At 50.5% G+C, this 10,622-nt stretch overlaps 1 protein-coding gene across 1 annotated transcript; it reads right to left on the reverse strand.

Annotated features, from left to right (window-relative positions):
• Positions 1-752: 752 nt before the first annotated feature.
• Positions 753-9,826, reverse strand: LOC101936990 (glutathione S-transferase Mu 1-like). The gene is made up of 8 exons (XM_065592271.1): positions 9,593-9,826; positions 7,054-7,129; positions 3,941-4,005; positions 3,645-3,726; positions 3,440-3,540; positions 2,942-3,037; positions 2,746-2,856; positions 753-1,414 (listed from the first exon to the last, which is right to left on the reverse strand). The coding sequence occupies exons 1-8, from the start codon at positions 9,626-9,628 to the stop codon at positions 1,319-1,321; spliced, it is 663 nt and encodes a 220-aa protein (XP_065448343.1). The 5' UTR covers positions 9,629-9,826; the 3' UTR covers positions 753-1,318.
• Positions 9,827-10,622: the final 796 nt, after the last annotated feature.

Below are 10,622 nucleotides of genomic sequence, written 5' to 3' on the forward strand. Positions count from 1 at the left end.
TCCACCTGTTCCTAGACCAGTCCATCAACATCCAGGCTAGACATAGCTTCTCTTCTTCCAGAATACTAAAGCAGATCAGGATCACTGGGCCCCTGCCAACCTGGGAGGTACATCAACCGCATGAGTCTACATGACTAGGGGTTGGGGGGGGGGGGAGGAGTTCCACCTGCGCCACTCCACTGACAACTGCAGAGGCATCAAAGCCAAAGCAGGATTTGGTCTTGATGCCCTGTAGGAGATGTGATGTGGTGCTGGGTACTTGGCTATTCCCAGCTTGGTTAACTGAACAGACGCAGGGAAGAGGCAGCACTGGAGAGGCTGGTTTCCTCCAGGGAGGCTATGGTAACTCAGCAAGAGGGAGCCATTGTGCAATTACTAAACATTTATTGGCTGGTCATTTCAGAGTAGGGTCACTACACACGTTTAGTGATTGTTCCACAGAGCAATTCACTGAAGCCGCCACTTACCATATTCAACTGTCCACCCCCTCACAACATCCGATCTGAGGGAGTCCATACACAAACAGCAAGTGGGGGCTGTCAAGGCTGTATCCCCACTTTGAACTTTAGGGTACAAATGTAGGGGCCTGCATGAAAACTTCTAAGCTTAACTATCAGCTTAGGTCTGGTTCGCTGCCACCATCCCAATGGATTCCCTCCCCTGGGAAGCCTTGAGAAACCTTTCACCAATTCCCTGGTGAATACAGATCCAAACCCCTTGGATCTACAACAAGGAAAAAAAAATCAATCAGGTTCTTAAAAAGAAGGTTTTTAATTAAAGAAAAAGGTAAAAATCTCTGTAAAATCAGTATGGAAAATAACTTTACAGGGTAATCAAACTTAAAGAGCTCAGAGGACTCCCCTCTAGTCTTAGGTTCAAAGTATAGCAAACAAAGAAACACTCTAGTAAAAGGTACATTTACAAGTTGAGAAAAAGTAAAACTAAGACGCCCTGCCTGGCTATTTACTTACAAGTTTGAAATAGGAGAGACTTGTTTAGAAAGATGTGGAGAACCTGGATTGATGTCTGGTCCCTCTCGGTCCCAAGAGCGAACGCACGCCCACACAGAGCACAAACAAAAGCCTTACCCCCCTCTCTCCCCCAAGATTTGAAAGTATCTTGTCCCCTTATTGGTCCTTTGGTCAGATGCCAGCCAGGTTACCTGAGCTTCTTAACCCTTTACAGGGAAAAGGATTTTGGAGTCTCTGGCCAGGAGGGATTTTATAGTACTGTACACAGGACAGCTGTTACCCTTCCCTTTATAGTTATGACAGGGGCTCTGGATTATTCCTCTCCAGCCCCTCCCTTCCACACAGATCTACTTCTTCTGGTTGCTCCATTTGGCCATCCTGTTGTTGACGGGAGTCTTCATGAAGCGGCTAGAGCTCATGTAGGCTGCGACCTTCTCCAGGGCCTGGGATGGGGGGGGGGGAGGGGAAGAGAAAGGAGAGAGCAGAGGAAGAGCCCTGAGGAGAGGGGAGACAGTGCTTCCCAAACCACCTCACAAGACAGCCTCAACCCCCTGAAACATGAACATGAAGCCTCTTCTGGGCCACACCAAAGGGAGTCCCCCACATCCCCCGGTCAGGAGTCTGATCAGTGTGATGTCTAGCAAGTCCCTGAGGAACCAGTTATACCTGCTGGCATGGTGGGATGTTTTCTGCCCTACTTCCTTTGTGCTGCTCAAGGAGTGGCCACACCCTCAACTAGCTAGGGTTTCCCCCAGCACTGAATAGTGGTGACCCCCTGAGTGCAAAGTTGGCTCCTGTACCTCCTCCCTACAGTCCCCAGGGAGGGAGTGGCCAGAGCACATCCTCAGTTGTAATATAATCCTTTAGGGACTGTTGCCTCCTGCCACAGGTTAGAGCAGCCCCATTGCTGCTCTCTGCTCTCTGCTCTGGCCCAGGCCAAAGTTAGGAATCCATAACCAGCTCCCGGATACTACCTTGTACCTTGGCAGACTGGATTGGGGCAATGGGCCAGTCTCCACATACAAGGACACTCTCTTGCTTCACTGAAGCTATGGCAGGAGTCAGGCTGGGATAATATCGAAAACTACTAATGGCAAGTATGGCTTTTGCTTCCTTTCTGTCCCAGCACCTATTTCCACCTGGAACCAGTGCCTGCCACTTCAGCCATTTCCACAGCAGCTCATGGCCAACAACATACAGAGCAAGGACAAAGTAAAACAGGAGCAAGTGTACTTTGGGAATCCCAAGAGACATTGCTTAGGAGGGCTCACAGGATAGGAGTGTCCCATCCCAGCTTGCCAATGCCACCTGAAGAGTGTCTGCCAAGATCACCAAGCAAGCAGGGCACCAAGATGTGGCTACCTCTCCATTAGAGAAGGAGGTAGCCAGTCCCTCAGAGGCCAGCAGAGAGCCCATCAGATACATGGCCAAGGAGAGAGACGACTCTCTCTCAGAGGAAGGCCTCAGTCAGGGCTGAAGCAAATCTACAGGGCACTGGAAGGGGAAAAACCTGTGTGGTTACAGAGCAAAGACTACTTCACTCCCTCCGGAGTTGTCTGCCCTACTGGTGCCAGAGGGGGGCAGTCTGACATCTCCATTACCACCAGAAGCACTAACAAGTACTTGTTAGCAATAGCTCTGGCAGCTGCTGTATCTGTTAGCAAATGAAATTCTTTGCCTGTTGCCCAGTTCTCTGCAAAGGAGTTAATGTTTGCAGCTGGGCTGTCCCTGGATAACCAGAGCAGTGCATTACAGGAATCAGGGCAAACCTCACCTCAAAGCGGTCAAGAAAATCCTTCAGGTTTTGGAACTGATCCAGGCACTTGGGCTCAAACATGCGGTTCTGGTCCAGGATGTCATACATGACAAAGTCAACAAAAGTGATCTGGAGAGAGAAGAGAGAGAGAAGTGACACAGGGCAGTGGAGTCTGTTCCCATGCCCCTCCCCCAATCACACCCCCACCATGTACCTTTTCCCCAGCAAACCACTTCCTCTTCCCCAGGAACTGAGAGAACAGCTTCAGCTTCCCAGGCAACTGCTCCAAGTAGCCAGACTTCAGTTTCTCCTGCAGAGAGGAAGAGGGAAAGTTTTCAGAGACAGCTGTGGATTAGACCAAGGCAACCCTGTGCCCACCCAATGTACAGTAAATTCTTGTAGTGGGAAGGGCACCTGGAGTTTGCCATTGTCATAATAGGGATCTAAGGGTGAGCAGTATCATGTTTTAGGGCAGGTCACCTGTGAGGGCCAGGAAGGAATTCCCCCGGTACAGCATTATGCAAGTGACTCAGACCATTATTCACCTGCCCCTGAAGGATTAAGTATTGAGCCAGAAGCAGAATACCAGCTAAATGGACCCAATCTAGTATGGAAAATGCTGTGTGTGCCAATAGCATAGTATTGGAGTGGGATTTGTCCTGAAATCAACAAGGTCTTGTTGCAGCCCCCAGGACAGCATGGATGAACTCACAAAGTCAGGATTGTAGCAGATCATTACAAGGCTCATACGGAAATCCATGGCCTGGTTCTCCAGCATGTCCACTCGCAGCATCTCCTCCTCCGTCTCGCCACCTGGGAGACACAACAAATGTCAGAGTGCTCACCGGCAGCCACCCAGCCAAATCCCAGCCCCTTGATCATTAGTGAGGCCCAGACCTCCCCCCACCGATACTCACACAACTTGTGCTTGCGCGCAATGTACCGGAGGATGGCATTGCTCTGCGTGAGCTTGTTCTTGCCATCGATGAGGTAGGGCAGCTGGAAGGGCAATCAGAGGCAAGGTTAGTAAGCAAGCTCTTCCCACTTCTCCGGCTCCCACACTCCCCCCTCCCTGCTACTTCTGCACAAGAACCCCACCGATACCCCAGCATTGGTCCCCACCCAGAATCCATCTTAATCAGTGAAACTCCCAAACCCACCACACCCCAAGGAAGGACCTGCCTGCCCACCCACCCAGAGTAACTCTACATACATTTGGGAAATCCAGTCCCAGCTTCTCCTTCTCCTTAATCCACTGGCTTTTGTCATAGTCCGGAGCTGGAAGGAGAACAGAGAGGGTAGATCCCAGGCCAATGCCAACACATCCACCTAATCCCTCCCCCTAGCATCTTGGGGCAGCATGGCACACACTTGTGGTGCAGATTCTCCATGGTGCTGACCAACATCAGCTCACTGAAGGCGGAGAACATACCAGGGGCTCAGCACTCTTGAAAATCAGGTCCTAAGTCAAAGAGGGCCTGAGCCGGAATCTTTCCAGGCCAGCTCTCTCCCAGTCATCAAGTAGCCATGTCTACACAAGAAGGCTGCTTTGGTTTAAATTAAGGTGAAATTTCTAACCTGGTGAAGGTTAAACTGGTGCAAAAAGCTGTGTGGCTCCCCTTTACTCTGGTTTTAAGTCATGCTAAAATGAAATACACCTAACTATAAGCCTGGTCTGAACTGAAATAAAAAAGGTCTACACAGCCCTTCACACCAGTATAGCTAAGCCAGTTTAAAAAAAAACTGCACCCTAACTTAAAACAGGTGCAGCTTTCTTTAGAACAGGTACACCGTTTCAGGACCTGTTGTAATTTGAGTCGGCTGCCAATTAACTTGAGTCCACCCTGTTAAATTATTGACAGAGTTGTAAATAATAAACTCAAAGTCCACTGTCAGCCAATTCAACTTGCAGTGTGTCCAAAAACTCTGGCCTGGATAACACCAGAGAGCTGTAACCAGTGTGGAACTACACCTGCTGGGAATACAGGTTAAAAGAGCCTACACCAGGTAAGAGGAAATAAGCCTTCTTGGTTTCTAGAGGGCAGTGTTGAGTACAAAACCTCTCAGTGTACTGGGACTTTATTTGGCCAATAAGAGCAGTGATCCATGCACACTTACTGCCCCCTCAGGTGAGATGGGGCAGTCCCATCAGCTCACCACAACCCTCTGCAACATGTTAGGGCACAATGCAGGGTGTTCTCAATCTAGTTGGTCTTCCTCTGCAGTTTCAGCTTGGCAGAATGTGGTGACAAGAGTTAGAATTTGGCCAGGCCATGAGAACACCAACAGTGTTTTCATACCAAGAGAAAGTGTCCTTACCACAAGTTAAAATCCTAATGACCACAGACATGGCCGTTGTAGTTTTAACTCAATCTGTTGACCAAAGACTAGAGGGGAGTCTGGTGTTTAAGTCTACCTGCTACCTTACATTAGAACTACAACTGCCTTAACCAGGAAGTTAAGGCAACTAGAATTAGCCAGCCCAGGCGAACACGTTTTGCAGGGTGACATACCCTAAATTACTACTGGTGCTCAGCAGAGCACTCGGGGGTAATGACCCAGCTTCACTGTTCACCCTGGAGGTCAGCAGTACCAAGTTCTGTCCCACCCCTGAAGAGTGAACCAACCCAACGTCACTTCCCCTGATCCTACATGATCCCAACCTAAGATTGTATTGCTGCATGCAACAGATGATAAGCAGTAGCATAGACTACAGCTGATAGATGCTATTAGAGCTACATGCAATGAGGATGTCAGAACATATACACTGTGACAAAGTTCCTCCTCTATCTTGGTGGGTCCTGCACTTATTGATGTATTTTCTTGCCTCAGAGATTCACCATGTGGGTTGGGGGAACAGCCCAGAGACCTTCCCCTCTGGTAGAACCCACAGTCCAGGTCAATTGGGTGGTTTGGGGGGAACCCAGTCCCACCCTCGGCTCCAGGTTCCAGCCCAGGGCCCTGTGGACTGCAGCTGTCTCGAGTGCCTCCTGGAACAGCTGCATGACAGCTACAATTCCCTGGGCTACTTCCCCATGGCCTCCTCCCAACACCTTCTTCTTGATGTCTGTTAATGCTTATACTCCTCAGTCCTCCAGCAGCACATCCTCTCACTTCCCAGCTCCTTACACCCACACCACAAACTGAAGTGAGCTCCTTTTTAAACCCAGGTGCCCTGATTAGCCTGCCTTAATTGATTCTAGCAGCTTCTTGATTGGCTGCAGGTGTTCTAATCAGCCTGTCTGCTTTAATTGTTTCCAGAAAGTTCCTGATTGTTCTGGAACCTTCCCTGTTACCTTACCCAGGGAAAAGAGACCTACTTAATTTGGGGCGAATATATCTGCCTTCTATCACTCTCCTGTAGCCATCTGGCCTGACCCTGTCACAACACCTAACCGCTTGGTGCAGGATAAAATGGGGGGCTTCTCCATGGTAGCAATAGCCTAAGCCACTGGTAACAAGTGTTTAGATGCTGAACTGCCTCACAAGAGCAGCAAAGATATTTGGGGAGGTCATCTGGAGCAGTTCCCTTTATGCTGAAAGCACTCAGGCACCAAGAGAATCCAGAGCACATGCCAGGGATGGAGGATTAAAAACCCAAGCTAACAAGCATGCAACTTTCTTGTGAGTTTGTTATGGGAAAATGTTCCTTGCAACAGGTAGTTTTCTAGCTGTCTTTAAAGACAGACTATTAGCACACTCACTAAATTAGATTCTAGAGAGTGCAGTGGGATTTGCTGAGAGCTAGGAGCAGGTGTTTGAGGAGACTGGTAAGACAGGACACAGTCCTGAAATGAATGAATGAAGAGTTAACTCTAAATTTCCTAGTGGCTAGGTCTAACAGCCAGACACTGGCAGATTAGCAGCCCTAGGCTGGCTCAGGCCTCATTGGTATGTTGGTTAATCCAGCTCTGACTACATGGTTTGTCAGATACCAGTCCAACAGCCAAGGACTGTGGGATCCCTTCCCTACTTCCTTAGTGTAAACATTACCCCATCAAACACCAGGTCAGCATGCGGCAGCACATGACCCTCTAGAATGCATGGCATTCCACTGAAGGAGATTCATGCTAAGAATTTCTTGTAGGGACCAGGAAGCCCTTTGCTCCCTGGAGACTCAGACTGCACAGAGCTGTGACTAGTCCAAGTCAGCCAGGCAAGAGGCCCTCACAGCCACCAGCAGGCTCACTAGAGCCTTTCGCCTGGCAAGGGAAAGGGGTGTCTCAGCAGAGCTCCTACACAAACGAGCCGTTCCTGGCCCCTCAGAACGCTTTCCACTCAATGAGCTGGAGAGGGCTAGCTTTGCTCCCTGCCTGCACCACTCACCTTCCCCACAGCTGTACATCTTGTCCTCGTACGCGGTGCCCGTGTATTCCAGCAGCAGTCGGATGGAGTGGGCAAGCTGCAGGGAGAAGACCAGGGCAACGTGAGAGCCTGCGTTAGAGCAGGGGGATTCCGACCTCGGGCTACAGGAGTCAAGTTAGCCATCAGCTTTACCCAGAAGAGCCACAAGGGTGTGAACTCATCATTTCATTTACTATGGTACTATATATTCATATTTAAACAGTATGGCAGGAAATATCTACAGCTTATATGATTCTCACAGCAAAATGACAGTGCAAGTATTAATTCAGCAACTACAATTGGCTAGCATAAGCATAGCATAAGCATCCTGATTGGTTAATAATTAAATCAGTATTTTAATTATGTGCTGCAAGAGCCACAGGAGACACGATAGAGAGTCTTCCTGGTCTAATGTAATTCTTCAGCCTCAAGGGAGTTCACTGAACAAACTTCATCGTCCCTCCTCCCCCACGCCCACCCCAAAAGCATCCTGGAAATTCAACCCCAAGAGATTCCTTTGATGAAGGTCGTGGTTTGTCTTTCAGGAGCCGGGTCACTGTCGTTGCAGCAATGAAAGGGAGCAGTGACTTCTCCTCTTTCACCCATCAGTCCCCTACCTGGTGACAGTCACTACAACACTCGTCCTCAAGTGCTTAGACATCTTAGCCCATACAAAAGGCAGGTCAGTCTCCTTTGCCCCACCACTTCCATCACACACATCATCTTTGCAGGTAGGGAAACTGAGGCACAGATTAAGATCTAGTTTCTAAAGAATGGTTTCTAACTTTGGGTGCCCAATGGGTATCACCTGAAGACCAGGCCCCAGCCAAATCAAGTACTCAAACAATGGAAATAACCCTGCATGAGGCCAACAGTCCTGCCTGTGGACATATAGTCAGTGAGAGGAGCTGGATTAGAACTCACCACCACCAGAGCAGCACTCTGCCCCCAGAGGCAGGCAACTCCAGACTCACGTCAGCTCCCCCAAAACCGCTATGAGCTCCCCACCAAGGCAGGCTCGAACAAGTGCAGGCAGAGCAGTTTGGTGCCCAGTGCCAGCCAAACCTCAAAACCTACCACCCCCAGCTGCACACAGGGCTTGCAAGTGTAACCGTTTTGCAATCGAGCCCTTCCCACATGGATACCGTGCAAGGCACGAGGGCTACAGTGGGCAGCACCATGTGCATGGGAGCAGGCGATGGCACGCTCCGGTGTAAGGCCATTTCTGCTTTCCAGTGGCTTGGGACAGTTTGGGACCATCCCTGTTCTGCATTTTCCCCTTGGAGTGGGAAGGGAAATAGATAATGGAGTGAGATTCCTCCCCCACCTCCAATCTTGAGTCAGGGGCTTTGGCCCTCTACCTGCCCATGGCAACGCGAGGAGCCAGTGGGGTGCGCTGGGGCCAAATCGCTCGCTGCTGCCGGCATCAGGCTCCCCACTAACCCCCCAGGCTGCCCTGGACCCTATGTCCCCCTGAAGCATGGGGGCCTCCCCAAAGCACGGTAAGCCCAAACATTGGTGGAGCCAGGCCCACGTTCCTAAATATTGATGGAGCACGGGCACCATGGGCCCATGTAACTCACCACCTATGAACACAGGCCACTTCCCCAATGCCTGTCCCATAGCCCCAGAGCCGCCTACAGATCCCTAGAGACCCCCTGGGCCAAAGCACAGGGGCACCCTTATTTTGTTTTTCTGGGTGCTCTTCTACAGAGACTCTTGCAACAGCAGAGAGCTCTGTTGAAAACAATGCAGGAAAGCAGCAGGGGCCACATGCTCCTTTTGCTGCAAGGAGGGGCAGGTGGGCTGTATGGCATATTTAACAAGCAGGTTCCATCAATAGGGCTCAACCAAATTCATGGTCCATTTTGATCAATTTCACAGTCCTAGGATTTTTTAAAATTGCAAATTTAATGATTTCAACTATTTAAATCTGAAGTGTCAGCATGCTGTAATTGTAGGGGTCCTGACCCAACAAGAAGTTGTGTGTGTGTGTGGGAAGTTAGAAGGTTATTGTGTGTGTGGGGGGGGGGGGGCGGGGAGTTGTGGTACTTCTTCAGAGCCAGTCAGCAGCACAGAAGTAAGGCTGGCACAGTATGGTCTTGCCACCCTTACTTCTGCACTGCTGCTGGCGGGGAGCTGCCTTCAGAGCTGGTTGCCCGGCCACCAGCCACCACTTGCCAGCTGCCCACCTCTGAAGGCAGCATAGAAGTAAGGGTGGCAGTATCACAAACCCCTAAAGCTACCTTGTGACACCCTGCAGCCTCCTTTTGAGTCAGGGCCCCCCATTTGAGGAACGCTAGTGTCCCCCGTGAAATCAGTAGAGGTTAAAAGCACAGACAAGACCCGATTTCACAGTCAACGACACATTTTTCATGGCCCTGAATTTGGTAGGGTCCCACCCACCCAGCGTCAGCAGCCTCCGGAGACATGACCCCACTCGGCTAGAGAGTCAGGCCCAAGGGGAAATGAAAATAGCACCCCCCCCCGCCCTGCGCCCGGCGCTGCAGCTCGGACTCACCCCGCGGATGTCCCAGTACCCGAGAACCACCGGCATGCTGCGCTGCTTTTCCTGCTGCTTTACGCGACTGCTCCAGCGGCTGCGTCTGTTGGGGAGTCGGGATTGGAATGAGGCGGCTGCTTTATAACCTGCCCGGCAAGGGGCGCGGCTGCCGAGCACAACCCAATGGGGAGGGGGGTGTTAAAGGGGCCGCGCCGCCCACACCCGTAGTCCCTCTCTGCTACTCTCCACTACTGCCCTGGGGTTCTTTGCAGTTGCACAAATCCAGACTACTTCTCCCTAAACCTGCTCCCAGCACATACAAGCACTGCATTACTTGCTCTCTCAGCTGTGAGCAACCCTGCAGCAGCTCAGTGCTTTGGGACCAAGCTTCCAGACAGCTCAGCTCTGCTGTAGGCACCTAAATGGAGGGGCCAGACTGAGTTCTCTTGGGGATCTGGCCCTCTGTGTCAGGATGCAGCACACTTACAAACCTGTTTGGGTGCATTCAGCTTCCTCTCCCCTCTCCCCTCTACTTGGCTGAGCTGTCCTGTCGGAGGGGAGGATGGTGATTTAATTAGTACCTTGATTATGCATTGGATATGACATCAGGGCTTTCTCACGCTGGCCCCCAGGAACTAGCCAACTTCTTATACGTCTCTAGTCACAAAAGGGAAATCTTCCGTCCCCTCTGAAACAAGATGTTCTTTCTGCGTGTGTGATCACAAGCCGGTGTGTGTGGGGTGCTCCAGGAGAGAGCAGGTTTAAGGGGAGGGGAGAATTATCTTTCTGTTTATATTTTCATATGCACATGGGCTCAAAGGAGTGGTAGGTACTCAACACCTCTGAAATTCAGAGCCCTTTGTCAAAGAGCCACTTGGCCATCTGAAGAGCACCAATGGAAGCAGGAACTGGCCTGCATGCTGGGATAAATGCTGAAACTCAGAAGAGGTTTAAAAGTAGAACTAAGGGTCTACTAATCAGAACTCCCTAGAGATCTATTTTTAAAAAACAAATAGAAACCAGGAAAGTCAATAAGCTGAGACGACTA

This window comes from Chrysemys picta, chromosome 4 (genome assembly GCF_011386835.1).
Source record: "Chrysemys picta bellii isolate R12L10 chromosome 4, ASM1138683v2, whole genome shotgun sequence".
Lineage (NCBI taxonomy): Eukaryota > Metazoa > Chordata > Testudines > Emydidae > Chrysemys > Chrysemys picta.